This window comes from Terrapene carolina, unplaced genomic scaffold, assembly GCF_002925995.2.
Source record: "Terrapene carolina triunguis isolate 2854851 unplaced genomic scaffold, T_m_triunguis-2.0 Scaffold95, whole genome shotgun sequence".
Classification (NCBI taxonomy): domain Eukaryota; kingdom Metazoa; phylum Chordata; order Testudines; family Emydidae; genus Terrapene; species Terrapene triunguis.
This window is the reverse complement of record NW_020664446.1, coordinates 36,001,726-36,016,975: the sequence shown is the minus strand read 5'-3', so window position 1 is coordinate 36,016,975 and position 15,250 is coordinate 36,001,726. Positions and strand designations below refer to the sequence as shown.

The following is a 15,250-nucleotide window of genomic DNA, read 5'->3' as shown; positions in this document are numbered from 1 at the left end:
GCTTAGTGGAGGACCCCATTATTTTAAACTTCACAAGAGATACCCCCAATTTATCAGACAGAGCCTGGAAGGTATCAGTCAGGTTAGCACACTTGTCTGAATAAACAAAAAGTCATCTATGTAGAGCACTTCCTGCTGCAAACCAGATTCCCGCACCGCTGCACAGTGGAGCATTGTTCTCAATTTTTCAAATGCCAGATACAATAGTGAACATTTCATGGGCTTAGATTTTTTCCAAATAATACAATCCTTTGGAAAACATACTCATAAAGGTGAAACTCGGAAAGATCCGCCAGAAGCAATTGAAAAGCAGACTTGATATCACACTACACCATCAGTGCCCCTCAGCACAAGACCTAACCGTGCACACAGCCTCATCAGTGGAGGAATAGCAAATGGAACATTCGGCCGGGGTCTATTCCATTGTTAACTGAGATGCCCTGTGGGTATGGAGGTGATGCATCAAGCGATATTTGCCTAGGGCTTTCTTAAGGACCAAGCCTAGGGGAAAAGCCCACAATTTCTTTATAGGTAAATGACAGAATGGCCTTCCCACTCTATTAGCCTTTAATTCTTGTGCAATCTTTTTCATTACAATATGACCTAATCCCACTGAGAACTTCTTTTTGCACATTACATGGCTTCTTTTCCCCCATTCAGGGGATCCTAAACCCTGAAGTAAATCTGGCCCATAAATATGCCCTGTCTATTTTATTAGGATAATCCTAAGGGAGAACCCTTAACACTTCCAGTTTAATCAGAGATAGAGCTTTTGTCTAGTGCCCCACTTTCAGCTCGCCCTCTCCTCAACCCTGTACTCAGGGACCTGTGGGGAGCACCCAACTTCCCCCCCAGTCTGTTACCATACTATGCCCCCCTTGACTCCTATAGCAACATCAAGCTGTTTTGCCCCCAAGGCACATTTGTCTAAATGTCTAAATTTGCAGATGCTCTGAAAACATGTGCCTTTGTCAAATGCCCACCAAATGTCATTACGTGCCTCGGGCATCTGCTGGCTTCCTGTGGAATGAACAGGCCACTGCTAGTGTGACCATCATGCCCTCATGGTGTCATCCACTCTAACCACAGTGTAGAATACGATATGTCCCACCAAATCCAGTTTGCATTGCAGCCCGCAACCTAAACTGTTCATCATGATTAAACCAAGCTAGGCCCCTAAATGTATCATATCACTGCTTGATTATTGCTGGGCTTCTGAGTATGCCTCTGCACTAACACCTGCATAGATTAAAAAGGCAGTTTCCCAATTTTCCCAAGTGCTAGTCACCCTGGGCCGCTTGGGTAATTCATTACCTGGCTCACTCTCCATCAGTACCTCCCTGTGTAACAGTGATAAAAATCTTATCTTTAGTAGCATCATGAAGGTGAACTCCCATTGGGTCAGACACCTCAGCATAAAACTCCTTACAAATTACCACGGAGCTGTCTGTGCCTTGCTGCCTCCAGCTACCCATGGGGCAGTGATTTTATTTCACAAATTCACATTCCCTATCAAGGTGTGATTCGTATGTTGCTCAGCCATCTTCTGCACCATAGGGACACCTACCCCATGGTGAGGGGTCTGCCCCACCTGACAATAGCCTGGTCCCAAACTCTGGCCCATTCTGGTTGCCTCTGACTACCTCCTCCTGATTCCTTATCAATGGAGCTTCTTCAACAACTGGATGTTAGCCTGCAGCAGCTGTGTAATGCCAGTTGCCTCTGTAAAGGATGTTCCTATCCTAGTCATTACAGACCCACGTAGGACACCAGTTCCCTCCATTAGCCTAATGGCTGGGTCTGTTACCCTGCTTGTTTCATTGTCCCCTGACCTGCAAGGAGGGGATAAATGGCTATTATTCCCTCTCCCATTTAGAGCAGTGGGTAAGGGTCCTGAGCTCCACCCCAGTCCCCCATACCATCACAAGTTGCCACACTGGAGTTACCATAACTTTCACAATCACATGCCTCCCCTGCCCCATAATTATCCCTTGGATGCAGATCCATTCTTCCCCCCGCCATGCACAATCCACCTCTCCTGCTTGAACCCTGCTGTCCTGCAACCACCCCCAGTTTGATCACAGGCACCCATCAGCTGTGCCTCTCACAATGTTCCTCCCCTGTCCTGATGGTAGCTCATTCACCTCTGGACTCTGTGCAACCCACAAACCTTGTAATGCTGCTGATACAACCTCTGAAGCAACAGCAGGCACAACTTGAATCAATTCTTGGATGCACTCCTCTCCACACACCACAATGTCTAATATAGTTAGTTCAGCAGTAGGACAGTTTTCCTCTTGAATACCCAAGCTACTCCTCAAGAGAGTGGCATCTCCTGGTGGGGAGACAGACCACGCTGTGACCTGCTATCACTGGTACTGAGCCCTGCCCCTTGTCCATGCAGATTCCAGGGCTCCGCAGCCCCCAACCCCGGGGTTTCCAGAGCCCCACTTTGTCCATCTCATGCTGGGTTTGGGAATTCCTCCCCCTTCCCACATCTTCTAACCCCTCAGCTGCAGCCACACCACAGCAGAGGGATTAGAAGAAGAGGGAAGGGGTAACAGGCCCAGTGACCGGTCTGTTTTGAATTCCATATGGAACCATGTAGGTGAGATACTGCAGTTGCTGAGTTGCTCATAATTTGAGAACATCTCTTTCCCCCCTTTTTATACACTGACATTTCTTTTCCCTCGCTGTTATTTATCTCTGTATTTGCAGCGGTTAATTCTGATTCAGTCCACTAGCTGGAGACAAGTTCCAGTTTAAAAGTTTGAAAACTATGGTGAAAATAAAGAAAACTTGAGATGAACAAGAACTGTACAGTGTGTTTAGGAATGCAGCCATCTGCAGTAAAAGTTTGGAAATGCTAGAGTTGTACTGAGATCATGTCATGATACATTGCCCTGATACTCTATTCACTGATTTGAGTGCTGAAATCCAAGGCTACAAATTGACATCATGCTTATAAAATGTTCTAACCACGTTAAAAGGATACAAGTTTAAACAAAGGCCAACATTTCTGAGAGGCTTAATCACAATCGGAACCAAATCCAACTATTTTCACAGTCACTCAGTTCTGTGTCTTTATCTCCATTTCCAAATAAATAATAATAATAATAATAATAAAAAGATTAGGCTAGTGCTTATATTCTTGATTGGTTTCAGCAACTTTAAGTTAATGTTGTATTAGCAGAGACATATTAAACTATTGTAGAACTTAAAATGTTGTCACATTTATGTAAGAGAGAAAAATGAAAACCTCTAGAACAGTTTTATGTATGTGTGTGCAACACTCATGGCCTGTCAGCCCTGGAGACTGAAGTTATTACTTGCCCCCACAACTGTTTCTGCACATCAATAGCACAAGGGCAAGTTTATTCACTCCAATATTCCAAAATGCTTCAACCTTGCTAATTAGTTCCACTTATTAAAGTGATTTTTTTAAATTTACCTATAAACTAAGTACTGTATTCTCACTTACCCATCATGAAGCATGTAGAGGGCCACTTGTCCTTTTATAATGCAAAATGTATTGAGGCCTGATCTTGATTGCAGGCTTTGCAATGTTTTATTCTTTGACAAATGTAAGTAATACTTAATAGGCTTTAACCAAGTATCTGAATACATCTCTACCCCGATAGAAGGTGACCCGATATAACACGAATTCGGATATAACACAGTAAAGCAGTGCTCCGGGGGGGGGGGGGGGGGCTGTGCACTCCGGTGGATCAAAGCAAGTTCGATATAACGCGGTTTCACCTATAACGCGGTAAGATTTTTTGGCTCCTGAGGACAGTGTTATAGCGAGGTAGAGATGTACCTAGAATGCATTGCTATTTTTCTTACAGCAATTTGATTGTTTCAATGAGCTCTGAATAAACTTTCCACAGTAAGTTTATATAACACACACAGTAAAAGACAACTTTCCATCACTAAGGCTTTCAAATGGTTCTTACCCTGAGTAGCTGTATTTGTTTTCATAGACAACTGGAAGTCTGTTATCTTAGTTTTCTCAGCAAATTATCACTGGTACCAAACTCTGTCAATATAATGCCTTTCTCTGTAAATGTAACTGGCTATTATGCTGGAGATGGATATCCAGAGGGCTCAATAAACAGTAGTTCAAGAAAACTCCAACTTATTCAAGCTTACAGCAAAACAGGAAAATTGCTCCCCTTGCTCTGCAATGTAGAGGTGATTTTTGTACAACTAGTTTTGCTGATAGGCATAAAAACTGGAGCAACTATTATTCTTCTGTTTGTGGAGAGGCATTTTTAGTTCTACCAAAGAGACTTGCATAACTTATCATTTAATGTCTTTAGTTTGTGCTTCTCTATTTTATCCGTAATTTAAAGTTCTTAAACATATGGATCTCAGTTCAGGCTAAGCATAGCCCCACTGAATTCAGCATGTTTTTGGTTCATGAAGGGGCAAGGGAATTTTTTTTTTTTTTTTAGAATTATGCCTACTGCGAAAAGTGTAATTTGGACACAGAGGACATCTCTTAAATACACACAACATCTTTCTTTTGTGCATTGATAATCTATTCCATTCTTAACCCTATTTTGTTCTCAGAATTTACTTGAGTTTTAGCGCTATTGGGATTAGTCTTTAAGAGTCATAACAGCCATTGCACATTGTTAATGTGAAACAAATTTTCATTTGCTAAACAAGTCTACTCCTTTATCAAATATTGATTTTTTAAAAAAGCTTAATTGTACATACAAGTTGACTTTTTCACTTCGACTCACTACCTACTGCCTCATTGTTAATGTTTCCTCATAGATACAGTCAATTTCAATTTTTATATTATCGATCTCTGTCTATCTCTCGCTCTCTCTTCCTGCTTCCTTCTTTCTGATTCTTCCAGTGGCAAATAAGGCTCTGCTTACAGAGGAATAAGCAGAACAAAGTTTTCCTTTACTTAGTTCCCTATCAGGATGCAGAGAAAGTTCCTAATTAGCAGGGTTTTATCTATTAACCTCATTTTTTCTCCAGGGTGGTGGAAGAAGTATGACAGTGCAGGATCACTCTTCCTCATTACACTTAGAGATAACTGCATTTATAATTAATTGTTTTCTCTGTCAGTCACCTGGAATGCATGCTGTTTCAGTTTCTTATTTAGAAGCATCTATATCATAAAATATTATGCTTGTATAATCTGTGAATTAGTATGCTGAATTAGAAGTAAAATACCTACTCTGGCTTTTCCTTTTATCCCAACCTAATAGTATTTTTTCTAAGATTTTTAGGTTTCCTCACTTTTTGAACTGAGATCTCAATCAGCAAGTAGATTTTAATTTTTCACTTTCAAAAAATATTTGTTGCTGTTAAATTTTGCATTAGCAAAATGTCACATATTCCAGCATATTTGTTTGTAGGTCTTATAGGCCATGATCCAAATAACTTAATAAAAAAGTCTACTCTGTTGAATTGACAAAGGGGGAAGTCAGTGTCTTTCTTACATACAGTCCATCCCTCTCAAGGACACTACCTTCCAAGGTTCATGACTCTGTAATAGGGGAGTGGATTGTTCTTTGTTGTCCTTCCAACTGGTTTTCTGGGTGGCTTTGTATTATGTAGCTCAGCATGTGACTGAGTTCGGAGCGACTGGGCTGAATGTGCAGCCAAGATGTGTCTATACCAGGAGTCTTTCCACATGACTTTCCCAGAATCCCTTTCATTCAAACCACATTCTTCTGCTCAGGCCCAGATTAACCGATGTGCACTTCGTGTTCTTACACACTGTCCCTATCTCAGAAGGCCCTGGTGACTCGAGGGGGACGAGGGGGGGTTGGAGGGAGGAGCAGCCAGGCCAAACCACTGTGTTGGTTTGCAACACTGCTCACTCAAGTTCAGGCCAGCCACTCCTCCACATGATGGGGGCAGTCATGCCAAACCTGAGTAGCTTAGGGCCATGCGAGTGCAGGATTGGTCCTGGGAGCAAGTGGAGCCACCCTAGCCTGGGGCAGGAGTGGAACTCTGAGCAAAGTAGGTGCAGATAAGTGGGGATGAGTTGGTGGGGGCAGAGAATGAGTTGTTCATGGCCTATGGGGGAATGGAGAGTGTTGGAGGGCTGTAGGGTGAGGGGATGGTGAGCAGGGTGTATGTCAGGGCAGATGGGATGTGCATGTGGGCTGTTAGGATAAGTGGGTGCTGGTGCAGGGTTGGTTCATGGGGAGGATCATTTCCATAATGCACTAGACCCCAAAATTCTTTAATCCAGGCCTGCTTCTGCTAATAGCTGCATATGTTACTGGTATTGGAAGAGCAATGGAATACCTCTTTAAACAACAACTGAATTTTGACTTCTGGCTTTGTTCCAAAACTCAGCTGATGAACAGTGTTCAGAGATGCTTAAATGTACAAGCACTTAGTAGCTCTTCGCCTCATACAACAATTTAGCTTATAAGGTTAGGTGCAAAGGGAAGCCACTACCTACTGTTCAGGAGTAGGCAGAAATAGCTTGGAGGAAGTAGGGCTTTAAAAGGAGGTAAAGAAAACAGCATTGTAATAGTCTCTGGTCCAGTCAGAAATCCAAAGTCATGAAGCAAGTACAGCATGGATAGTGCAAGCTACTGCACCAATTTGCTTTCTCCTGATTTGGCAAGCTACTTTTGGAGATTAGTAGGATTATTCATACCTACCAATAACATACCCAGTCTTCATCCTCTGTTGGATCTGCCAGCAAGATTACTGATTAGTGTCAGTTGCAATGGTGTTTTTGTGGTGCAGACACCTGTCCACCAGTTCATTTTGAACAGTCTCTATGGGACAAGACCTCTTAGTCACTATCTCCATCTATCAAATTTGAGCAAGCAATTCTGGAGTGAAAGATTAAGAATCCTATTGCTATCTTGCTCCTTAGAATACATTTATTTGGCATAAGTATTGTAGCTACAAATAAAACAAAAAAATCCACATTTGCTATTTAGAATACTAATAGAATACTAAAATGCTCTTTTTAGAACTATACCTGCAAACAACGTAGTCTCTCAGGGCTGGTCTACACCCAGCCGCTAGTTCGGCGGCTGGGGATCGAAGTTCTGGGTTCGACTTATCGCGTCTGGTCTGGACGCGATAAGTCGAACCAGGAAGTGCTCGCCGTCGACTGTGGTACTCCAGCTCGGCGAGAGGAGTACCGCGGAGTCGACGGGGAGCCTGCCTGCCGTGTGTGGACCGCGTCTGAACCGCGGTAAGTTCGAAGTAAGGTATGTCGACTTCAGCTACGTTATTCACGTAGCTGAAGTTGCGTACCTTACTTCGACTTGGGGGGTTAGTGTAGACCAGGCCTTAGTGTCCTGAAACTACAGTTTTAAGTGTTACCATTTTAAGAAGTTAAAGTAGTTTCCCGTGTAGATGATGCAGTAATAATTTGGGATATATAGGTGATCAGATGTCTATCTGTGGAAAATGTTGCTCCATGCAGAGGATTAAAGTGACTACCAAATATAGAGCTGACAATAATTTATCTGTAGAGCATATCTGCAGAAACTAAAGACCGGGGCTGTTTTCTCTTTATTCTGGCATACTACTAGGATCAGGTTGGTAAATTCAGCATGAGTTCTCATGATTTCAGGGAACAAGGGGAGAAGGTAAACACTGTTGAAGTTCAGTCCTTTCTGCTATGTTTCTACTTTCAGCTGTCTGCAGCTTCAAGTTTTGTATTTTGGCCTTCAAAGAACTTGGAGTGAAACACAATACAAGAACAGTAATCAGTTTTGCTTTTGAGGTATTTGTGGTGAAAGTGAAATCATGGGCTACTGCAGTACTTGAGAAAAAACATGATAATGACACACTTGGAGACATATAAAGCAGACTCTCCACATCCTCTTTTTGCTCTAGTATTTGGAAACCAAAAGAAAAACTTCAAAGTTACGAGCCAAAAATTAGGCTTCCAAAATCATATTTAGGTATCTAAATAAATGGCCAGATTTTCAAAAATGCCAAGCACTCAGCAGCACCCACTGAGGTCAATACGAGATGTTGGGTATCAACACTTCAATCTGGCCACTAATTTAGGCACTTACGTATGGATATAGGACCTTAAGTTTACACTCCTATTTTAAATTTTTTGGCATCATCATTTCCTTCTCTTTAGGAAGAGTTTATGATATCATTGCCTCCTCACCTAATTTCTAACTTAAATTTTGCACTGTAGGTTGTGAAAACAAATGATTTCCCCCCCCCCAATAAAATGGTCTAATTTTGCTAACATCTAATTTGGCAACAACTAAGAACAAACTTCTTATTACACAGATCCCAAACATTGTACCTATGTCTCATAGTTTTACTGTTTCATAGACCATCAGGCTCGTGCTTCTAAGAAAGTGTTTAAAAATGTGTGCTAGTAGTAAGCTTTAATAAAGGTCATCCAATGAATTCTGGACTGTTTAAATTGCTCTGCAATGGCATGAGTTTCCTGCAGCTGCAACTCCTGTAATGCTAATGTGAGGTGGTACTTACTAGATGAAGTACCAGTTTGGCACTCTCAATTCAGAGTACACATGCTGGTTTCTCTGAATGATCAGCTATCACCCCTTTCTAAAACCTTCGATCATTTATCCTGGGTGGCATGCTTAGCTTACCTTGATGACATCTAACGAGCTGAGCTGTTCTCTCGGGGCAGAATATGAATGATCGGTTCATACATGATGGGTTAGAAGCATTCATCAGACAGCTTGGAAATTGGTAATACTGAGCACAGCTTCATGATTTCAGACTTCATGAGGGAACTGAATAACCAGTCAGGAATGATCAGGAAATCTCATCAGCATCCTGCTTAGGACTATTTTCCCAGTGAATCACATCTTCATTCAAGCTGATGTTTACTTAGCAGCATTGATTAGAAGTTTCTAGTGGTGTCATACAGGGACTGGTTCTTAGCCTTATGTTATTTAATATTTTTATTAATGAACTAGAAGAAAACAAAACCATTAATGATAAATTTTTCAGATGGCACAAAGATTGGGGGAATAGTAAATAATAAAGAGTCTCTGATATAGGGCTTTCTAGGTTGCTCAGTAACCTGGATGCAAGCGAACAATGTGTGTTTTTATATGGTTAAATAAAGTCATACATCTCAGAACAAAATGTAGGTTTGCAGGATGGTGGAACTCTGTCACAGAAAACAGTGGCTCTGAAAAGGACTTGGTGCTCCTGGTGGATAATCAGTTGAACATGAACTCCCAGTGTAAATCCATAGCCAAAAGAGCTAATGCAATCCTTGGATGTATAAATAGAAGAATCTTGAGAAGGAGGTTATATTACTTCTGTATTTGGCACTGGCATGACCTCTAATGGAATACTATGTCTAGTTCTGGTGCCCACAATTCAAGAAGGATGATGATAGATTGGAGAGGTTTCAAAGAAGAGCCACAAGAATGATTAAAGGAATAGAAAATATGCATTATTGTAATAAACAAGTTGAGCTGCTTGAGTCTATCTAAACAAAGAAAAGGTTAAGGGGTGGCTTGATCACAGACCTACATAAGGAACAAAAAATCTGAGCATAGTGGGCCCTTCATTCCACCACACTAAGGTGTAGCAAGTTCCAGTGGCTGAAAATTGAAGCTAGACTAATTCAGACTAAAAGTAAAGAGTAAAATTTTAACAATGAGGATAGCTAGCCATTGGAACAGCTTATTAAGCATTGTGATAAACATTTCCACTAATGTCAAGTATCAGAGGGGTAGCCGTGTTAGTCTGAATCAGTAAAAAGCAACAGAGAGTCCTGTGGCACCTTTAAGACTAACAGAAGTATTGGGAGCATAAGCTTTCGTGGGTAAGAACCTCACTTCTTCAGATGCAAGAAGATTTAGTTGTCTTGCATCTGAAGAAGTGAGGTTCTTACCCACGAAAGCTTATGCAAGACATCTGAAGAAGTGAGGTTCTTACCCACGAAAGCTTATGCTCCCAATACTTCTGTTAGTCTTAAAGGTGCCACAGGACCCTCTGTTGCTATTTCCACTAATGGAGAATATAAATGGCTGTTTTTTCCCAAAAGATACGCTATAATACATGCAGGAATTCATTCAAGGAAGTCCTATCACCTGTGGTATACAGGAGGTCAGACTAGATGATCATAGTAGTCTCATCTGGCTTTATAATTTAAGTCTGGGCCAAGACAAGACAAAATGACAGACCTCTTCTATGAGAGCACCTTCTATCTAGCTAGGAGATCAGCAGATTTTCGGTTGTTGCTGAAGGAATGCCCAGATTTAGTTGTCAGAGACTTGAACATTTTCATCACAATTTCTTTCTTGAATATCACAAGTCAAGTTTCTTTTAAATGGAAGTGATGAAAAAAAAAAAGAATTGCATTCACCAGCTGATCACAAGAGACTTAAATCTGTTTATTTCCCTATTTTAACCAGCTGTGGAACACCTTTCATCAGTAAGACAGCTCATTCATCACATTCATGTGTGAGTGTGTTCAAAGTGTTGTATCTCTTATTAAAATTTGCTTTTACAAACTTTATAAGTAGTTATTTCTGGTATGGTTAGGATTGCCAAATTTAATCTGTTCATGGTTAAGTTTGAGGTCCTGGATAGGAGGACGAGGAGAGGCCTGCGGACAGTGGTTTACTACAGAATGTTTTTCTTTTAACTTTTTTTCATAGAAGACAAAATATGTCCCTTGGTATATTTTATAATCACCATCAGTAAAACCAGATGAATGTTTACTTTTATCACAGTTATTCAGTCAACCTACTTTCTCAAATAAAGAATTAGCAGCTTACTCTCCAAAGTGCTTGTTTCAGCTGAATCATTCCCTTCAGACTTATCATTCTTACTAGTACTTGACTTTCTAGAGTTTTAACAAGTACGTTTACTAATTGTTTAGACACAGAAAAAATAAAAAACCCACAGATGTTTTAATAAGATTGTCAGCGGCTATTGTTATAATTTAAGTTTATTAGTCAATAATGTCTCCTAAAATGTCTCCTATGCACCTCAAAATCGTGGATATATACATGTAGGTCTAGCCAAAATGGTTCCAAAAAAGTCAAATGGTGACCTCACGTCACTAGACTTGAAAGGATATAGAGTTGATTATACTCATGACTGCCACTCACTTACTAGTGCAATAATGAGAGAGAGAAATTGCATTAAAGTCACTTGTTAGCATTCTAAATGAGATTACATTCACAACAGCTGCCTACAGAAGAAGATGCATAATTACTACCATTTTAATATGCCAGTGGGAAAGCAAGAGAATGCCTAATAATAATGCTTCCTACTTCTTTCTTAAGGAAAAGGTCTTTCAAGATCAGAAAGGGCTGTCAGTGTATTTTACCATCCCTGGTTCTGAATGTGTGAACATAAATCTGAATGACCTCCTGTAATCTCATTTTACACGACAGATTTTTTTTTTAAAATTCTCATGTATGAGGTAAAAATTTCCCTCACACCTCTCAACACATTTTTGCACAGCATGTTCCTAGAACACATTGTTTAGAGAGGAACAATGGAATATGGCAACTGTATTTAACATGGGGATGAGCACCATCCAGCTGCTTGTCAGCTTGTGTTGCAAAAAAAAGGACTTTTAGAATCAGGGGCATTCCAATATGCATTAACCAGCTATTTCATAGAGTTGAAATTGACCTGCCAAAAAAATATGTATCTCCTATTCTTATAGAGTTCTTTCTGAAGGCTAAACCTGTAAGCTACTGGACATTTTCTTATCTGGTGCAACCACATTTGAAGTTCTAGCATCCTCCTCATATAATACGTCACCATGGAGTGGGGAAAATAAAGACAGGGACTTACCATTCTGCACCCATCCCCATACCAAAGCTCCCTTTGGCTCCACACTGTGGTGTATTGGCTGAGAATGTGCACAGCAGGTTTGGAGTGTAATGGGAGACTACGGAGATACTAAATCCTATGGCAACCTTAGAAAGAAAACTGCCCACATTTTCAAGACCTGAGGTCATGTGGTATGATGATCTCAGTCTTTGCCATCTTCACTATCAAACTTCTGATCCTTGGGGCCCCCACTTAACCCTCAGAATGTAGCAAGAGAAGGCACTGAATTAGCCACAGGCTGTTCTCTTGGATGAGCTAACATAAGTCACAACACAAATGTGGGATGTTTCTACTAGAACAAAGTCAGAGCTGAATGTCCTGCACAAGTGAGACATTTTCTTCCTGTCTTCTTCAAATCCATAAAAAGACTTAAATTAACACATTAAACAAGCAGCTACATCAGGAGTTCAGCCCAAACAAATGACATCACTGTCAGTGAAGCTCCTTGTCTGACTTTCCTAGCAGAAGTAGAAAGTGAAACAGTTTGGAATGATAAAGTGGATGATGCCAAAACAGTTTGCATCTATTAGCTGCCACCAGTCTTTCCAACATAGAGAAGCGGGGTCATTCATTGTACTTCGGTGACAACTGGGTTACTGAAGTTCCTTTTGTTTAATATGGGAAAATATTCTCTTGTTTTCATGAGTTTAAAGAGTTTGAGTGAGGGAAAATTTATTGCAGACACAACACAACTTAAGAAGGTAAAAACTTGGCTTTTCTTTTTTATAAAATCCTTCCAGCAAAGAAAACGTCAACTCTGCTGAAATGCAAAGAATGAAACACATTCCAGAGTACAACATATCCATGCTACAATATCCAAAACCAATTTGGAAAAAGGCAACTGAATTAATAAATCTGAAATATTTTAATAATGTTTTTCAATCAAGAACCCCCTATGAAACTGAGAACTGACCTAAGTGCAATCAAGCCAAGCATTAATAGCTGCGTAAATATTTTGAAGCTTTTAAATTCTAAAATTGTCTTACTTTTGACGGTTGCTGTCCGGGTGCAATTGTAAAGGATGGCTAGCTCCCCAAATACTTTGCCAGGTCCCATGGTACACAGTTTCACACCTTCTTTTGTCACTTCAACCTTTCCATCTGTGGGGGGAAAAATACCATTTTAAGTTGCAAGCTTCTTTCTCAGCTATGTTCTGAAAATTTGTTCTAGATATAATGTATTGAGAGTACCAGTACCCTTTAATTCTAAAACTAATTTAAAAGTATGTTCCAGAAAGGGAATTATATCATCATAAACCTTGGAAACAATTATTTTATAAATAATGCTTATAAAGAGGTATTGATTATTGAAGTTTCTTAATGGAGACAAAAGCTTAATGGCACACTAGAACAACATGTAGTTTATTTTACTTAAGACTTTCAAGTGAAATTCTCTCAGATGTTTTGTATTAAAAATCAGGAGATTCAGGTTTAACATCACACATGAAAAACGTGTTAACTAATTCTGCTCTTTTTTAACAGAAAAAGTAATCCTTGGAAACATTCATCCATGAATAAGGCAGCTATTATCAAAAGAAAAATTACTTTGACTCATGGCCATTATTTAATTCACATCTTAGAGTATCTTTTCTTTCTCAGGCAAGTCTGCTTTATCTGCTTACCAACAGTACACATATAGTAGGACTATACAGGGTATTTAAAAGCAAGGGCTGCAGAGATAGAAAGGAGGTCAGTGCCAATTTATATTCTTCAACCAACTTCAGACAAAAGACTGCCAGAGGAGGAAAATGGAAAGAAACAGCCACACCACCTACTATAAGCATACTGATTTAAAAATAGTGTTGAAGTATGATTCATAAGGGACAACATGAAAAGTAAGTATAGTAAAATGTGGGGGGAATGCATGGTTATTATGCCCAGTGTTGCCATTTATAGTGAGACAAAAGATCACAAGAAAGGAAAACAAAACACCAGTGAATAATGAAGAAAAAAAGACCCAACCAACGAAAAAACCCAACCATCCTCCCCATCCCCCCACACCTTAACTATTGATCTCTTTCTGGAATAGGGTTCTACAAATGTAGCTTTCTTCCCCCCAATTCCATAGGCAAAAACCTTTCTACAGAATGTCTGCTGCAAGAATTAGTGAAATTTCATATGCATCATGAAAATTCTGGTGCAACAGGCATAAGTGGCATCATGAACTATTATTTATATGAGAAGTACAGCCCATTCCCCCCACCTGTGGGAGGAGCAAAACCAGCTATTAAAACACAGTTAAGTTTGCACGTGAATTTTATGGGAATCCATATATAGTACCCTTGTAAAAATATTATACAGTTTACAAAACTTCTAAACCTTTAAAAAAATAATCAGGAAATGATTATTGCCCAGATTTTGTGGTTAGTTCACTTAATCATCTCCCTGCCTTTGCGGGGGCCTCAGACATTGGTGCACCTTGCTCCCTCCTATTCTCTGCCTGTGGCACAAGATAGTCTAGTCTTCTATAGGTCATAATACTTTGGTCTAATTTTTGTTGTTGGGTTAAGTGCTCAGACGCTGGGTGGTGTTGGTGGCCTGTGATAGATAGATTATATATATATAGAGAGAGAGAGAGGAGGTCAGTCTAGATGATCTAGTGGTCCCTTCTGGCCTTAAACTCTATGAATGAATAGCCAATTCCTTATTGCCATACAACCCTTCATCACTCATGAATTACTGAATGAAATTCTCTGGCCTGTGTTTTGCAGAAGGTCAGACTAGATGGTCCCTTCTCACCTTAAAATCTATGAATCACTTCACAAAAATCTACACTGCCCATCTTTAATTTTGTCACCTAAAGTTACCGGAAAAAAATAGCAACTCAAAAATAAGTTAGATGTAAGAGATTATAAAATTTCACTTCATAATCAAAAAATCCAAATATTACCTCACTACAAACACCTATGCTAGTCGCTACACAATATAATTAATGTTAAAAAATTACCTGCCTGTAACGGTTGTTCTTCAAGATGTGATGCAGACATGTATTCTACTTAGGTGTGTGCATGCCTAGCACACTGGAGTCACAGAACTTTGCAGAGCAGTACCTCTAGGGGTGGCATTCACACCCTGCAGCCCTAGACTTCCCCTGGCCATGGAAAGGCAGTGCCACCCTGACCCCGAGTTTCTTCGCACCAAACAAAGTCCTGACTCTGATGCGGAGGGGACTGAGGGTGGGTTGTGGAATACACGTCTACATCACATCTTGAAGAACAACAGTTACAGGTAAGTAACACTTTTCTTCTTCAAGTAGATGCAGCCATTGAGGAAGCATAGCCTGAGCTACTTCATATACTGTCATGAGAGGAAATTATCCATCTAGAGATAGTTTTTGTTTCATACGCAGACTGAATGAAGGGTCAATCAGTCTTTGCAGACTAACGAGATGAGAAGAGGAAAGGTTTGTTCCTATCCAGGTAAAAAACACATTGCCT

General features: G+C 40.2%; 1 protein-coding gene across 2 annotated transcripts in view; it reads right to left on the bottom strand.

The window, feature by feature from the left end:
• PRKG1 (protein kinase cGMP-dependent 1) overlaps positions 1-15,250 on the bottom strand; it is an 893,233-nt gene that overhangs the window by 530,240 nt on the left and 347,743 nt on the right. For both annotated transcript variants that reach the window (XM_026650906.2, XM_026650905.2), the window contains exon 3: positions 12,801-12,914. In XM_026650906.2, the coding sequence (XP_026506691.1) occupies positions 12,801-12,914 (114 nt within the window). The remainder of the gene's footprint in view (positions 1-12,800; positions 12,915-15,250) is intronic.